The 17693-nt window shown below is 37.7% G+C and overlaps 1 protein-coding gene across 6 annotated transcripts in view; it reads right to left on the reverse strand.

Annotated features, from left to right (window-relative positions):
* The window catches only part of MARK3 (microtubule affinity regulating kinase 3), a 136598-nt gene that overhangs the window by 16727 nt on the left and 102178 nt on the right, over window positions 1-17693 (reverse strand). For all 6 annotated transcript variants that reach the window (XM_037831770.1, XM_037831773.1, XM_037831768.1 and 3 more), the window contains 8 exons: window positions 14144-14200; window positions 12417-12653; window positions 11991-12110; window positions 10902-11001; window positions 10468-10580; window positions 9815-9968; window positions 6070-6287; window positions 4407-4510 (listed from right to left, as the gene is read on the reverse strand). In XM_037831770.1, coding sequence (XP_037687698.1) covers window positions 4407-4510; window positions 6070-6287; window positions 9815-9968; window positions 10468-10580; window positions 10902-11001; window positions 11991-12110; window positions 12417-12653; window positions 14144-14200 — 1103 coding nt within the window. The remainder of the gene's footprint in view (window positions 1-4406; window positions 4511-6069; window positions 6288-9814; window positions 9969-10467; window positions 10581-10901; window positions 11002-11990; window positions 12111-12416; window positions 12654-14143; window positions 14201-17693) is intronic.

Raw genomic sequence — 17693 nt, forward strand, 5'->3', positions numbered from 1 at the left:
TTGAAGAGGAGCTACAGTCAAGAGGGACACTTTGAAGAATGCACAGGAGCTGAGAGAGGAGCTGCAGATGAGAGACAGTTTGAAGGTGGCCACTGAAAGCAGACTTTGGCTGCAGAGAAGCTAAGACAGGAAAAACGCCCCAAAAGCAACTAAGAATGACATTTTTGAGGAGCTGCGGCCTAGGGAGGAACATCCTGGGAGAAAGCCATTTGAAACCAGAACTGTGGAGCAGAAGCCAGCCACATGCCTTCCCAGCTAACAGAGGTTTTCCGGACACCATTGGCCATCCTCCAGTGAAGGTACTCAATTGCTGATTTGTTACCTCAGACACTTTACGGCCTTAAGACTGTAACTGTGTAACCAAATAAACCCCCTTTATAAAAGCCAGCCCATTTCTGGTGTTTTGCATTCTGGCAGCATTAGCCAACTAGAACAAACATAAAACCCAAATTTCTCATGGGAAACTATGGAGGCAAGAAGGCAGTGGTTTAATGTGCTGAAAGCAAGAAACTGCCAACCAAGCATTCTCCATTCAGCAAAACTCTTTCAAAAATGAAGGAGAAATTAACACTTTTCTAGATAAACAAAAGCTGAGAGACATTGTCACTACTAGACTGGCTCTATAGGAGATGCTAAAGAGAGTTCTGAAGGGGAAAGGAAAGGGCAATAGACAACAGACTGAAGGCACATGAAGAAACAAAGATCTCCAATGAGGGAACATCATGGGGGAATATAAATGCCACTATTATTGCAGTCCTGGTTTGTAACTCTCTCTTTTACTTCCTATAAGATATAAAGGCATAAAAGGTAATGATAAGTCAGTGGTTTTGGACTCATAATGTATAAACGTAATTTGTGACGACTACACTAAGGTGGTGGGATGAAGGGGTACAGGAGCATACTCCGTTATAAGTCTGAAATTAAGTTGGTATCTAAGCAAAGAATAATGTCATTCAAGGTGTTAAATTTAAGTCCCATGGTAACTACAAAAAAAAAAATCAAAGAATTTGCAAGGTCATAGAGACAGAAATTAGAATACGGGTTGCTGGAAACAGGGGAAATAGAGAATTAATGGCCAGAGGGTACAGGGTTCCGTTTGGGGAGAGAAGAAAGTTTTAGTAATGAAGGTGGTGAGGAGATCAAAATTCTGCTACTGTAATTAATCACACTGAATGGTATCCTTGGGAGTGTTTGTGATGGGAAATTTTATGTTCTATACATGTTCTCACAATCAATTAAAAAAAAAAAAAGAGTAACTAAAGAGAGAATGACAATTAAATGTAATACGTGATCCTGGATGGGGTCTAGCAAGGAAGGAGAAAAGGCTCAAAGAGGTATTATTGGAAGGTATGAGAAAGCCAGATAAAGATATTACAAGAAAAGAAAATTATGACTATAGATATAAAAGCCTTCAACAAAATACTTGCAAATCAAATCCAAACAGCATTAAAAGAATTACACACTATGATCAAGTGGGTTTCATCTCAGATATGAGATATGGTTCAACACAAGAAAATCAATTAATGTAATATACTATATTAACTAAACAAAGGCGGAAAACCACATAATCATCTTGATTGATGCAGAAAAGGCATTTAACAAAATCTAGTATTCTTTCTTGATAACAACACTTCAAAAAATAGAAATAGAAGGAAATTTCCTCAACATGATAAAGGGCATATATGAAAAGCCCACAGATAACATTGTACTCAATGGTAAAAGATTGAAAGCTTTCCCTCTAAGATCTGGAACAAGACAAGGATGCCCACTGTCACCACCGTTATTCAACAATTAGTCAAGAAAAAGAAATAAAAGCCATCCAAACTGGAAAGGAAGAAGCAAAACTTTCACTATTTGCAGATGACATGATCCTATAAATAGGAAGTCTCAAAAAATCTACAGCAAAGCTACTAGAGCTAATAAACAAGTTCAGCAAAGTGGTGGGATACAAGATCAACATGCAAAAATCAGCAGTGCTTCTATACATTAGTAATGAGCAACCTGAGGAAGAAATCAAGAAAAAAATTCTATTTATAATGGCAACTGAACAGAAGCAAATATCTAGGAATAAATTTAACCAAGGCTATAAAGGACTTGTACACAGAAAACTACAAAATATTGTTAAAGGGAATCAAAGAAGACCTAGAAGTAAACAATAAACGGAAGGACATTCCATGTTCATGGACTGGGAGACTAAATATTATTAAGATGTCAGTTCTACCCAAATTGATTTACAGATTCAATGCAATCCCAATCGAAATTCCAATAGCTTACTTTGCAGAAATGATAAAACCAATTATCAAATTTATTTGAAAGGGTAAGGGGCCCTGAATAGCCAGAAACATCTTGAAAAAGAAGAATGAAGTTGGAGGACTCACATTTCCTGACTTTGAAAGCATATTACAAAGCTATAGTGGTCAAAACAGCATGGTACTGGCATGAGGATAGATAATACTGGCTAATGGAATCAGACTGAGAGTTCAGAAATAGACACTCATATATATGGCCAATTGATTTTTCACAACGCTGCCAAGTCCGCTCAATTGGAAAAGAATAGTTTCTTCAACAAATAGTGCTGGGAGAATTGGATATCCATATGCAAAAGAATGAACGAGGACCCCTAACTCACACTGTATACAAAAGTTAACTCAAAACCGATCAAAGACATAAATATAAGAATGAGAACTATAAAACTTCTAGAAGAAAATGTAGGTAAGCATCTTTAGGATCTTGTGTTAGGCAATGGTTTCTTAGACAAAAATACCCTTAAAAAGTTGTACCTCTGGGAATCACATATTCTAAAGTTCAAAGAGAGCTTAATAAAATACTTCCTCAATGATCTAGAAGAATTTCTAAAAGTAAGAAGGGTCAAGAAACAGCATTTTTCTAGGCCTACGGACTGAGACCCATAACACAGTAGAAACTTCTCATTCCTTCTTTGAAATCACTTCTGAACCAGAAGAAACTGGATAGATTTGAGAATAGAACTGTCATAAAAGAAAATCCACAGAGAGTAAACTACTGTTGAACAAATATACCAATCATTATCTATAAGTAAAGTATCCAGTCCAGCTGCTACAAAACCCAATTAAGTCTAAGTTTTTAATCTAATAAGTAAAAAGAAGTTAAAACAAACATACCCTTAAGACTCAGCAAAGAGAACACCAGATGCAAGTATTTCTTTTAAAAAAAGTGAGTAATCAACATAACCTTACATAACAAACCTTTACCTTCATATTAATTCAAACTTAAGGGGTCTGTGGAATAGAAAAAGTTTGGTTTTTAAGGATGAAGGAAGAAAGAAGACTTTTTACTTAGGCTGTCAGAGAAGTTAGTGATTAAACCTCTCCCTAGAGGAAACAGAAACCTTGTGATGCAATTTCAGAAAGCAAATGTCACAAGAAGAAAATGAACAATTTTGTTCTGAGACATAGGGATATGACATGGCCACACAATGTTCAAGTTAGAGAGAGGCCAGGACACAACAAAAGATGACGTGATCTTATTTTATGGATTTCTCCTCAGGACCTTATCTGCTCCACTTTGACTTTTATCTCATTACTCTGGATTTGATTTTAGACACTACTATTCAAAAAAGAAAGAAGCAAAATACCTGCCACTCTGGGAAATTTCTTCTGTACTGACTATATTTAATGACTCCCTCACAACCCCATTTCTTCTGTGTTTTTCTCTTCCCCTGGTTCTTCCTCATGGTCGCTGGAATTAACTAACCCCACTTTACTGACTCTACTTCTTTTCTTACAACTCCAAGAAAGCTGTTTGCACAAAACCATGCTCCTTATTGATGTGTTCCTTTGTAAGTCTTTTAAATCATGTTTATCCTATGTATGCTTGCCTCTCAATCAGGTTAAAAACCTTCAGAACATTGGAATGTCCTTTTTCTGGGGTCTGTCTCCAGTGTGTTTCTAAGGTAGAGATTTCGCTTCCACTGGGTCTTCTGGTCAACCTCTGGCTTTGACCTAATGCTTACCCCACCCCACCATGTGTGCCACACCTTCCAGAGGTGGGGCTCTGTGCCTCAGGTCCTAGCCTCCCCACCTCTCAGCCTTTGGGAAAAACTTATGAAGGTACACAGAAGAATCACCATTTCCCTATTCAGTGGTCTACAATTAAGTCACAGCTTAACAACACCTATCTCCTCTAGGAAATCTTTCTGGTTCAATTCAACCTTTTCAATCATACTCGGCCATGAGGATGAAGCTCTGGTGAAAGAGAAATCTGGAATCCTGTTATCTTGCTAAATATTAGCATTCAAATTTAACTTACCTTTAGGGAATACTTACTGTTATTATTTGAATTTTGAGCATAAAAACTGAGACGTAAATAACGCGTTTCCACTTCGTTTGGAAAAACAAATTTTCTTGAAAACAGATAAAATTTCATACCTGTTTTCTTTGCCATTCTGAATGACTGAGTGTCTATCAGCTGTGGTTCTTTCACTACAAACGTAAGTATTTCGCCGCGTCATTCCGCCAGATGCAGCATTACTCTATTAAAAAAAAGAATTTTTGTCTTAAAAATAATTGTACACCTTCTAAACCCTACTGGTTTGTAAAATCTGTGTAAAAATAATCCCTTAAGTTAATATTTTTAGTTTTTGTAAAACTTTGAGAGCCTGAAACTAGTTAAGTATAGTACTATGATAAGTAAGTCATCTGGACACAAACAATCTTTAAATAAAACTACATTAAAATAGCAACAGCAGTGGTCAAAGAGATCAGAAAAGGGAGTGGGGAGCAGCAACCTCTACCCTTTATTCTCGCAGAAAAAAATGAAATATGTCATGGTTAAGAGCCTTTGAAAGCTGAACTGTAATGATCACATAAACAATTTACAAATGACTTAAAGCAGGAAGAGGGAGTGATCCACTAGTTTCATTTTCAAAATAAAAAATTAAAAAGCAAGGAACAAAAGTAACAACTAAGGGGTTTTATCACCTGAGAACAACAGTTATACAAACATAAAGCTTGGGCAGCACATGTACAGAGAAACTCTGAAGACTAATGGGTGAAAATTATAATGCTACTAAGTAAATAAATGAGCAAATATGGGTGACTGATAATGCTAGGGATATACTTTCAAGAGGACAGGGATGAAATGTTATGGAGCATGTAAAACTCTTTGGGCAACTTTATGCACCCCAATCCTCCAGAATCCCCAGTACAAATGAAATACTCCCAGAGAGAGAGGCAGAGCTTTCCCACAGGTTCCTCATACGAGGCTTTGTTTTGGAGTGGGGATGAGCTGAGAGGGGTGTGAAGGCAGGGCTATGTTTTCATCATGCTTCTAGGAGAAAATGTGGTTAGAACACCCTTAACATTGTTCACCGCTCTGAAAATTCTTTCTAAAATTACTTCTAGGAGTGCTAAGAATAATCTTACTATGTTAGGTTAGAAAGAACATACTTCAATTCACAGGAAAAGTTTCTGAAGCAGAATAAATTCAATTTAATTTAACAAATATTTACTGACTACCTGTATACTGGGGAGTTTTGGTTAAGGGTAGAGATTAAAAGCTGGATCCAGGTCAGCAACATAATCTTAAGCATTTTCTTCACCTGAATATAGAAGACATGTGAGTGGGTACACAGCAGAGTGAGTACTAAATTAGCTAGTACATGGGAAAGCACTTAACACAGTCCTCAATCAACTGCTACTAATCATTAGAGTCCTGTGAAGACTGTTCGGTGCTATGTACAAAACGCCATTAGGTTTTTCTGTCTGCAGTCTGCTAGACTGTGAACTCTTTCCAGCACCTGGAATAACTGGAACCAGTCTTTGACACAAAGGACCTAATCACTTCCCTAGTGGGAGAGGGGCAGTTCAACAAGAAACGGTGACAACTGCCTTAATGAAAGGTCACTGGAGTTCACAGGGAAAGAGTAGGAGGCAGAGACAGGTTGTGATTAGGTCCAGGGGCCTAGAAGGGAAGGCATTCCAGGCAGGCAAAGGAGAAAACGGGGGCCAAAAGGACAAGCTTGGAACAACTGTGTCTCAACTGTTTCAACCCTATAAACCTAGGAAAATTCTACAGTCCAAAAATACTTACACTAGGGACGGTGGAGCTTTTCTTGCGTTCAGGAATATCTGCCTTATTGGGATTGCTTGCATTCCCAAGCATGGGACTGGCTGGAGCAATTCCCTTTCCTCCAACAGCACTGCTGCCGGATTTCCGGGAGGGAATTCCATCTTCTTTGAGGTCACTATCTGCAGTGCTGGTCTGACTCCTTTTCGGATATGCCACCACTGAGGGAATAGCTGGTCCAGCTAAAATAAAGAGTTCACTTTTTTAAAAATCAGAGAATATACTTTGTCACATTTTATTCAGTGAAAATAAACACATTTTATAAGGTGACCAAAGACTGCTATTCATCTAAAAAAATACAAAACGGTGAAAATCCTGTTTCCCATGTATATTTAATGAATACAAAACACTCACTAAATAATATGAATTCAATTTTGAAAATTCACTTATCAGCCTCTAACTTTCTACATTTCTTAAAGAATCTTATCTATTAATAAACTTCTATAGCTGTCCTTTGGAAATATTTTAAGGGTCTGTTACTGTATAGATAACTAATCAAATTAACTAGATGTACACAAATCATGCAGAATAAACTGGTTCACCTTGTCCATCTAAGTGAATTACATCTTTTTTTTTTGTACAAGAGATGCCTCCACCTTTTGGAACAAAAAAAGTACAGATTTTATGGGCCATTTTTTTTGAAGTTTTATCTTGGGTTGTTTTAAAGCACTTAAAAGAAGTTTATGAGTCTATCCTCATTTTGACTGCTTTAGGGGGGTGGGCTGGGGAGGAATTCTATCCAGAACATCTTCCAGATGAACGGGAATTTGAGAAGCCTGGAGACGGCGGGAGAGGCAGAGGAAAGCGTTGTCACTTCGTGCAGACAGGGAGGAAGAGGGCAGTGGTTCTGCTCACGTCCCCGCACTTCAGGAGGTGGAGATTAACTGATGTCCATAGCTGAAGACTCCTGTCGTGGCACAGGAGATCTGGAGTTCAAACAATTTTGGAAACCAACACGATAACTAGTATATTCATTATACATGCTGTCCAGTGGTAATCTAAAAAGAATGGCAGCAAAGGCTCATCCTTTACTGTAAGGTGGAAGAAACTTTATATTTTAGATCTATTAAAAAAGAGAGGGGAGGAAATTATTTCCTAAACAAAAATTAAAATGGTAAATCTATTTGGAACTGGATTAAAAGTGAACAAGGTTTAATTCTATTTATGGGAAGAGATTAAGCTCTCAGTGTGGCAAATGTAACATATAAAACAAGTAATTAACCAAGTTCAAGGTGAAATTGCACTTAATGCTTATCTTTCTTCCCCATGTCATAAGAGGTCTAAGTACATTCTAAACTTTTAGGTTACTACTCTTTGTTTTGAAACTTTTTTGGATTTGTATTTAGAAAATATAAAATCTTCTAATTTTAAGATCTGAGACTCTGAATGGAAACATACTGGTGCCACCCACCGACCTTATTCAGACTCCACTGGTTTCACCTGCACTCACCTGGGTGCATTTAGCTCCACGCAATTTTTGCACCATGGCAACTGCCGCAGTCACGACACAGCACAGTTCCATCTCAGGGATGTCCTTGGCTGCCCTTTACAGTTACAGCCACCGTCCTCTCACCTCAATGCCCTCTTCCCTTACCACTGGCAAAGAATAACCCATCTGCCACCTCTACAGTTTTGTCATTTCAAGAATGTCCTATGAATGGAATCATATAGTATGCAACCTTCTCAGACTTTTTCCTCACTCAGCATAATTCCCTTGAGAACCACCCAAGTTGCTGAGTGTATCAAGTTTGTTCCTTTTAATTGCTGAATAATGTTCAATGGGTATACCACAGAGAAATATGACTTGTATGTAGTAATGTATATTAGACTTTTGAGGTCACAGTGTTTGGGGTCATAGTTGGAAAGACCTTCCCTACCTACTCAAAGTTATAAAGAAAATTAATTATCCTTTGTTCCCTTTTAACACTCCTGGGATAATTATTTAAATTTACATCTTCACTCCAATTGCAATCCATCCTTGAATAAGATGTGAGAAATGGACCCAACTTTTTCCTGATAACTACCAAATTGTTGCAATACCATTTATTGACTAATAAACTAGTGATTCTTTACTTTTTTTTTTTTTTTTTAATAATACGACAAAATCCCCCTTGAAAATCTGATGAAGATCACCCTTCCCAGAAAAATGTGTGTACACGTACAGGGGTTCACATATGGGTTCCAGATTAAGAACCACCGCTAAAAATTAAGTTGAGAGTTAAAGCAGCAGACACGTATAAACCGGGTTACTTAGAGGCAGGGGACGTGGGAGAGTAACAAGAAGAGGTGGGAGGACAAGTGAAGAGCTGATTTAGCTATGTGGCTAATTAAAGACATTCTAAAGAAATGAGAAAAGTCTATTAGTATCTTTCTTCCAGGATTTAGAACAATTCCCTTTAAAATGGATAGTTTGGGGCAATATGTAAGCATTTGTTAGTTGTGCTGCAATCCACAGGCGCTGAAAATCCCTTCTTGTTGGCAACTAACATGAACTAAAAAGAAGACAAAGAGAGCCAAATCAAAGCTTCATTTACAAATGCTATGTGCATACAGCATGCCATCAGAATGGTTCTGAGTTCTTTTTACCCTAGAATAGGAGACACTGTAGGCAGTTTACTGACAATATTGGTACAATGTGCAGCATCAGACCAAACCACTTAGAGAGCTCAGCATCCGCAGGAGGAGAAATGGAAATGAAGCAACGTGCCATTATGTTCTGGTATAAAACCAGAGCCACTGGCACCTGGAATGCTCTGAGCAGGTCTAACTGCCAAATAGTAAGATGAAAGAATGGAGGTGGAAGAAATCCAGAAGGGAAAATGAAATGAACAAAGAATAAATAGGGATTCCATGAAGGATATTATTTTTAAAAATTAGGACCAGACGAGCATAGACTTGGTTCCTGAATCTTAGAATACCAGAATTAAAGGAAATACCCCCAATGTTAACATTCAAAATTAAGGATGAATAAACACACAGGCTAGAGGCTCAGGATTCCAACTCATAGGGCTGTCCTGATGGTAGAGTAACTGTGGAGTTTGGTAAACATACCCTTTGGGGTCAAAAGCCTTATAAAGCATTTGCTTATATGGTGAAAAGTTTGAGTGAGGATGGCTTCACCACAACAATAGCAAGAGGGGTGATGAGAATGACAGGAACCAAAAATATAAACAAATTAAAGTAAGGCTGAGGTACTACATATTCTCTAGAACTGCACTGCCCAATATGGTAGCCACATGTGGCTATTTAAATGTAACTTAATTAAAATTAAAAGTCATTTCCTCAGCTTGCGTTGTCAATAGTCACAAGTGGCCAGTGGCTACTCAACTGGACAGCAGAGATACAGAACATTCTCATCACTGCAGAAAGTCCTACTGGACAGTGCGGCTCTAGAAAGAAAATTCAATGCAGAGACAGGGAAAAGAATGAACAGAGAACTGTAGACTGAAGCTAGGGTCTAGGAGGGGCGAATGGTAAGGGTTCTACCTAGCCAAGCCTTACCTAGCAAAAAAAGCTCACTGAATTTACCAAGGAGCTCAGTCTTGAGACAATTTTGCCAGTGCCTATAAGAATGCTACAAAAGAAATGCCTAGAGAAACCCAGCCAACCCCCAGCCCACAGGGCCTAAGAAATAGGAAGATCAATGCCAGGAGGCCTCTTGCGTAAGGGGAGACTCCAAGGAAGCACGACAGAATGGGCTCAAGCTCACCGTGGTCACTGTACCGTCTCTGCTTCTGGCTTGAAGAAACGCTTCTCTGCACCTTGTGGTGAGGAGACTGGCCAGTACTGTTATTGAGATCACTGCTCGGCCGGACCTTGGCCAGTGAAAGATTGCTGCTAGAACTGGAATCACTCGCATCCAGCTAAGAGAAAACGAGAAAAACAAAGAGTGAATCACAACATGAACCCAAATGGATGGTTAGGAAACTGAAACCACTCAAAATACAGTTCATTTCTAGAGGAGAATCAAAATGCACAAAAATGACAGCCCTAAGCTCAGGCAAAAGTATTTTTCTTACTGCTGGAAACATTCACAAAAGGATATGTACTTATAATCTTTCTAGGCTTTTTCAAATAATTTAAATGCTCTATTTAATCTGATACTTTAGATATCATTTCTAAACTATTAATGACTATAGATTAACTTATGAGAGCTAAACTGCCTACAATTATGGCTTATTGTCTTGAAGTTAGAATAGTTCTTAATGGTCACAGGTGTTAGATTTGCTATTTACAGGGAAGTTAAAAAAATGATAAACCAAATAAATTATAAAGATTAAAAAATCAAAACTAAGAAAATAGTTTTTATAAACTGATAACTTACATAAAGCTTATTTTAGTTCTTCCTCTGATTACTCTTACCTCTGAAGATTTTCTCCCCAACAACAAATAGGTAGCTGTGATTTCGTCATATTTCATTTTACTAAGAGATTCTTGAATTTCTTCTTGTGAATATCCCATTCCCACCATAATATCTAAAAGAAGGGTATAATACAGTTTGTGTGTTTTCTTGGGGTAAGAAATCATATTGTTTCAGGGTAAAATAATTTCTCTTATGTGACCTAAAAGATTACACATTTTCTAACAAATCAGCAGCTGACTTGTTTGAGTTACTGGGAGGTATTAGAGGAAACTGCAGGCAAGTTCCTAAATTTAATGAGCGATCAGATAGGTTGATTCATATAACTTGGGCTTAACTTTACACTATTTACATTTTAAGGCATACACTATGGATCAAAACAGAAATAGTTATTTATACAAATACACACACACATGCATGAGGGCACAGAGTTTACCTATTATTTTCTGGTCTGAGATGTCTAGTTCTGGTTCAATGAACGGTTTAAGTTCATCCTCCTCATGCCCTGCATTGATCCACCTATCCTTCATGATTTGCTGAAAAAGCAAACGGTTCATTAATGATATAAAATACAATACACAGATAATCATAATATGTAGGAAAACTTAATTTCAACATTTCATTGATTATAGCTCAAAGGGGAAAAATTTTTCTCCATGTCTCAATTTCTGTTTAAGGAACTATAATTAAAAAAACCCAGGTACCCATTAGGATGGCTCTTACTTAAAAAAAAACAACTGGAAATAACAAGTGTCAACAAGGATGCAGAGAAAAAGGAACCCTCATACATTGTTCGTGGGAATGTAATATGGTGCAGCCACTCTGAAAACCGGTTTGGCAGTTCCTCAGAAAATCAAACATACAATTACCACATGACCCAGCAATTCCACTCCTAGGTATACACCCAAAATAACTGAAAGCAGGGACTTTGGACAGACATTTGGACAACAATGTTCACCGCAAAGTAAGTCACAACAGCCAAAGGTGGAAGCAACCCAAGAACTATGTACAAACAAAATGTGATCTATCCATACAATGGAATATTATTCAATCATACAAAGCAAAGCCATGGTACATGTTACAGCATGGAAAAACCTTGAAACAACATACTGAGTGAAATAAGCCAGACACAAAAAGAACAAATATTGTATGATTTCTTATATGAATTACTTAGAATAAGCAAATTCATAGAAACAGAAAGCAGAATAGTGGTTACCAGGCATGGGAGGAAAGGGGTATGGGGAGTAACTGCTAAATGAGAATGAGTTTTGGTTTAGGATGATGAAAACAGTCTGTAAATAGTGGTGAAAGTTATATAGTATTGTCAAAGTACTTAATGTCAAATAATTGTCCAATTAACATAATTAAAATGAATTTTATGTCTATTTTACCACAATTAAAAATAAATAAATAAAACAAATAAAGCCTCAGGAAAGTACTCAATAAGTCACAAAAAACAAGCAAAGTTCTAAATCTATTTGAAATACTCTTCAGAGATGTTAATTATTTCCATTTACGTGATTACCTCTAGAGTCCCTCGTTTAATTGGATTTAGCACCAAGAAACGTTTGAGAAGGTTTTCACAGTCTGTGGACATGTAGAAAGGGATTCTGTATTTCCCTCGTAACACTCTCTCTCTTAGTTCCTTTGGGGAGGTAGAGAGGAAACAAAACTAGTGAATCAACTTTCAGGTTAAAAACAAAACACAACAAAAAACCACCGTAACTCCCATACTGACTGATACAACATTAAAAATATTAACCCATAGTGTGCCGGCAATGTTGTATCCTTGATAGGTGTTTGTTCTGTAACTACCTGTTAAACTGTACCTTGAAGCTTATCAGTTTTCTGCATATATATTTCACAATAAAAAATGTTTAAGAGTAACCCATATCATTTTATAAAATCCGTTTAGCGTTTTGAAGACCATAGGTGCAAGTGCTTCTTATACCTTTAGGTTCTGCCCATCAAAGGGAAGCGACCCGCTGACTAGAGTGTAAAGAATGACACCAAGACTCCACACGTCGACCTCTGGCCCGTCGTATTTCTTGCCCTGGAAGAGCTCGGGGGCTGCATATGGAGGACTGCCACAAAACGTATCCAGTTTACTGCCAACAGTAAATTCATTGCTAAAACCAAAGTCTGCTATTTTAATGTTCATATCAGCATCTAACAATAGATTTTCAGCCTAGAGGGAAAACATCAAGACAAAATGAAATTTAAGCAAAATATAATTGGAACTATAGATAGAATTAGGCATTTCATAAAAAAGTAAATATATCCTAATGCATAAAATGAGGCAACATTTTTAGGGGGAAAAAATGTTGAAGATAAATTAGAGTTCCTAATATTGTAACATTAACAATAAGAGACTAATTTAAACATCAAACGCCCCACAATCAAGAAAAACTATGAAAGCCTTTTAAGAATAAAAGGGGCATTAAAAAAATGGGAACTTCATTTAAGTGGATAGCCATGTTTCGTAAAAACTGCTCAATTCCTATAAAACAGCTATTATTAGGAGGGAGGGAATCAATCACAAACTTTAACAAATTACAGTAATTTAAATTTATTTCAACAAACATTTATTACGTGGCAATTACACACCAGGTTAGAGTCAGGATAGATAATGATGAACAAGACAGATAGGGCCCTGCCCTCAAGGAGCTCACAGTTTAGAAGGGGAGAAGTAGAAAAATAAGCAGCTATGTTCTAATATGAGTGCTGTGCTAGAGGAGGTGTGGGAAGTTGTGGGCCCAGCATTGCAAGGTTCAGGGAGGCTTCCCAGAGGAAATGAAATCTAAGCTGTCTGTCTCCTGAAGGACAAGTTAGGTGACAGCAGTGGGTGTGTTCGATAAGGACCATTTCAGGCAGAATAAACAGCCTGAAAACAAAGAATCAGAAAGAGCAGGTTTCACTCAAGAAACTGAAAAACACTGTGTAGGAGAGAGACACAAAGAAGGCTGGGAAGATGGCCAAAACTGAATCACAAAGGGCCGGCCGAGTGAGCTACAGTCAGGAGGTTTGGATTTTCATTCCAAGGGCAATGGGAAGCCCTTGAAGAGTTGTTTAAAAGCAGGGAAATGACAATCTTATTTGTGTTTTTAGAAAACCATTCTGGTTGCAGCATGTAAAGTAGACATGGGAGGAAGAGGCAAAAACTGGAAGCAGGTAAGAACAGATAAGTGACTGTAGTGATCAAGTAGGAGAAGATGGTGGTACAGACTGGGATAGTAGAAATGGGGATGGAAAATAATAAACTAGTTCAAAAACTATTCAAGAAGCAGTAGTAAAAGGATGAGGTGACGGACAGGATGTGGCATACTGGGGAGACATCAGATACCGGGATAAGAAATGCTCAGTTTTGGGGAGAAAGAACGTGCTGAATCCAAGGTACCCAAGCAAGCTGCCCTTCTGTCGGTTGGCTACTGGGTCCTAGAAGGGAGCTCAGGCTACAGGAATGCATCTGGGGTCATGAGCATCTAGGGGTCACTGAACCTACCAGAGCGGAGTGGGATGTACTGAGGGTGTGCGAAGAAAACCAAGCACAGCGATGACAGTTACGGACGGAGAGTGTGGGGGTGATACCAGGCCTATGCCTTGTTTGCATAATGACCATTCAGAGAATGAAATACATACAAATCTATTAGATACCTAGTAAGAGTGTTTTTTACTCACCTTGAGATCTCTGTGAACAATACGCTTCTGGTGGCAGTACTGCACTGCAGACACTATCTGGAGAGGAAAGAGGCAAGATCAATAAAGTTACTGTTGGGTGCAGATTCATAATTAACATGAAAATATTTCATACTCAGTAAGCATGTGAATGATTCATCTGTGCAGAGCTCTAAAAACAATTTTCTTATGCTTTGAACTTTCAACCTGAATAAATTCCAAGGTGAGGGCAAGAAGAGAAAGGTGGAGAAGCTCCTTTTATTCTCTCCAGTTTAAGAGGGAAGCCTCTTCTTGGACCCTACCCCTTGACATTCCAGTTATTCTTGAACATGGTGCAGGGTCCAAAAAAATCACCAGGAACTTCAGACCCTGGCCATCCCCAGGCCCAGCACCAAGTGGTCCTCATGAAGGCCCCCCACATTTACATCAACTCAAACCCAACAGGCAGCTGAGACGCTCTGGTCAGGTTTTAATTCAGGTGGGTTTTCCTCTGCTGATTACTTCTCCCAGTCAATCTGCTGCCTACAACATGTTCTTCCTTTTAGCTGATGTGGGTTCAAGGAGAGCAAAAGCTACTTAACTTCCCTGAGGAATCAGTTTCTACTTCCTTAAAATGGAAGGATCAATAGTGAAATATATGTGAACTACTATTAATTGCTATATCAATATGGATTCTTTTCACTCCCAGCAAATAGTATGTTTTAAAATTAGTCAACTTTTAACTATTCCTGTGATTAACAAAACATTATAGTCATACAGCAAAAGTTGTATAATTTCACATTTACGAGTAACTCTTTTGAAAAACTCTGCTTTTTCTAATTATAAAAGTTTTACATGCTCATTATAGACATTTTAGGAAATACAGAAAAATATATATAAGTATATACCTGTACTCCCACCAACTAGAGATAACATCTTGTTAGTTTGTGTCTACTCTTTTCCTTGGTACTGGGGATATGTATTTAAATATATATGACTACAAATACACAAAAATGGGATTACAAAGAGAATACTGTTTGTTTCATCCAAATCTTCACCAACTCACAAATTCACCCACTTTACTGCAAACAAAATCTGAGAGAAGGCTGCTCTGTAAATTGATATTTTGGCTCAGTCTAAGCAGCAAGGGGAAACTGGGCTGAAGTTAGGATGAAATGATGCCAAAATCATACATAGCTGTATTACTTTATTTAAAATGAATATTCAGAATATTAGATCCACTATAATTAACTAAAGCTACAAATGTTCCAACACCACAATATGGTTTTGAGAGCAACTGTTACTTTGGATTATTCTTGACTGCAGTTCCATTCCGTATGCATGCAAACAGGGGAAGTGAAATCACTTTGTTTCCCCCAAAACAAAGTTATTAAGTTCGTTACCTAGGATATGGGTAAATTTTATCTTACTACTGCCTGATGCAACTTTTTCCCTTTTCCTATTCAGTAGTTCTTTTAGTTTTTCCCCTGTGGATTTTTTTTTTTTTTTTTTTTTTTTTACCTCTATTGAGATTTCTGCCTTTGAATCATATTTTACAATTTCCTGCCCTTTCTCAAAAAGATCAAAGAATTTTTCTTCCTTTAGCTCCAAATAGCTCCAAGCGAATCTGATACAACAACCTGAAAATGATCAACTTTAAACTATTTCTTTACTGCACTCTGCTTTTAAGCTAGAAGCTGTTATTTCTAAAGAAGGCTGAGAACATGAACATTTTCCAGATTATAATCTGAACGCTAACCTAATTTACTTTCATTCATTCCCAAAAAAGCTGAGGCACAACATTACCAACCCATCAAGAAAGAGGTAAATAAAGAAGATAGACTCGATTCCTTTCCTGTGACAAGAACAAAAGCAAAATCAAAATATTAAAACTGCAAAAGCAGTAACTAGCATGGGAATGGTAAAAGAGGTAGTAGGAGTAAAAACCACTTGCTGAAGAATATGGAAGGACAGACATATTTTTGGCAGAAGATGGATCATGCATAGAGCACTTCGTGTGAGGCATACCTTTCTCTTTGACACAAGTAGGAAAATCTTTTTTTAGTTAAAGTAATGATGACTGATAAGCTTCTGGAAAACATGGCAACTAGAAACAGAGAAAAGTGGAAACACCAACATCATGCTTGAGCCTTCCTGGTCTAAATGAGTTGTTTTAGGGAAATACCAGGGCAAGGAAAAAGGACAACATTAATGGTAAGCAATGCTTCACTGTAAATCAAGTCATTTACTGTAAAAGCACAAACATTTCTACTGGTCCAACCTATATAGGTTTTCAAATACAGGTTTCTGAATTTCTGCAGAGAATTTTAAATAAAAATCTGAGCAATTTCCACAAGATCCAGTGTTAGTAAACGTCCAAGTCCCTTTGACAAGTCCGATCCCACCAGAGGGATTGGTGGAGTTGGAAGAGGAAAGGAGTTGTGGGTTTAAATGCTCAACTGCTTCATTGGAGAGGGTCCAGGCCCAGTTCTGCTGTTGCTGGCTGGCACTAGACCCTTTTCTTCCTGGCCAATAAACCATTTTCCCTCCTTACATAAACCACAAAATCAAATCATCTTTGAACTGGAAAGAACTTCAGAATTCACGAAGTATAACTTCCTCTTTTTATATCTAGAAAAACTGAGGATCAGAGAAGTTAAATGACTAGTTACTTTTAACTTTGAAGACAGGTTTTAATTCAAAGTACCATTAGTCTTTAAGCTTTTAAATTAAACTTAAGCAACAGCAAAATTTTAAGAAACTTATTAGTCCATAACTATGTAACAAACTAAGGAACAAATCAAAGGAGGCAGGGTTAAGAGAAAATCTGAAGATGAGCTAAAAACTGCCTTTCCAAATATGTGCAACTTTTCAAGTCTCCTGTCAGTGCCTCTCCCCTGACACCCTTGTATGTGAATAAAACAAAAATTTAAAAGTTCTGAGAAAAATGGAGCTATAATGCCATTTAAAGGCAGTATTTATAACTGTGGAAATTGGGTTAATTTAAGTGATAAAGTACTTGTTCCTTCCCTTCATCTAGATTAGGGGTAGGCAAAGTATGGCCTGCAGGACAAACATGGCATGCCACCTGTTTTTGCAAATAAAGTTTTATCAGCACACAGTCAGGCTCATTTGTTTACATTTTGTCTATGAGCACTTTCATGCTGCAGAAGCAGAGTTGAGAAGTTAAAACAGAGACCATGTTGGCCCACAGAGCACAAAATACTTACAATCTGGCCCTTTACAGAAAAAGTGCCAATTCCTAGTCTAAAGAAATAGCACAACATAGCAACTAAGAAATTGAGTTTCGGACCCAGAGGACCTAGCTCAGAATCTATGGCAGCTCTGCTACTTGACAGGTTTATATATATCACATTTTATTTATCCACTTATCTGTTGAAGGACATTTGGGTTGTTTCCATCTCTTGGCAATTGTGAATAATGCTGCTATGAACATTGGCGTGCAGATATCTGTTCGTGTCACTGCTTTCCGATCTTCCGGGTATATACCGAGAAGTGCAATCGCTGGATCGAATGGTAACTCTATATCTAGTTTTCTAAGGAACTGCCAGAC

This window comes from Choloepus didactylus, chromosome 4 (genome assembly GCF_015220235.1).
Source record: "Choloepus didactylus isolate mChoDid1 chromosome 4, mChoDid1.pri, whole genome shotgun sequence".
Taxonomy (NCBI): domain Eukaryota; kingdom Metazoa; phylum Chordata; class Mammalia; order Pilosa; family Megalonychidae; genus Choloepus; species Choloepus didactylus.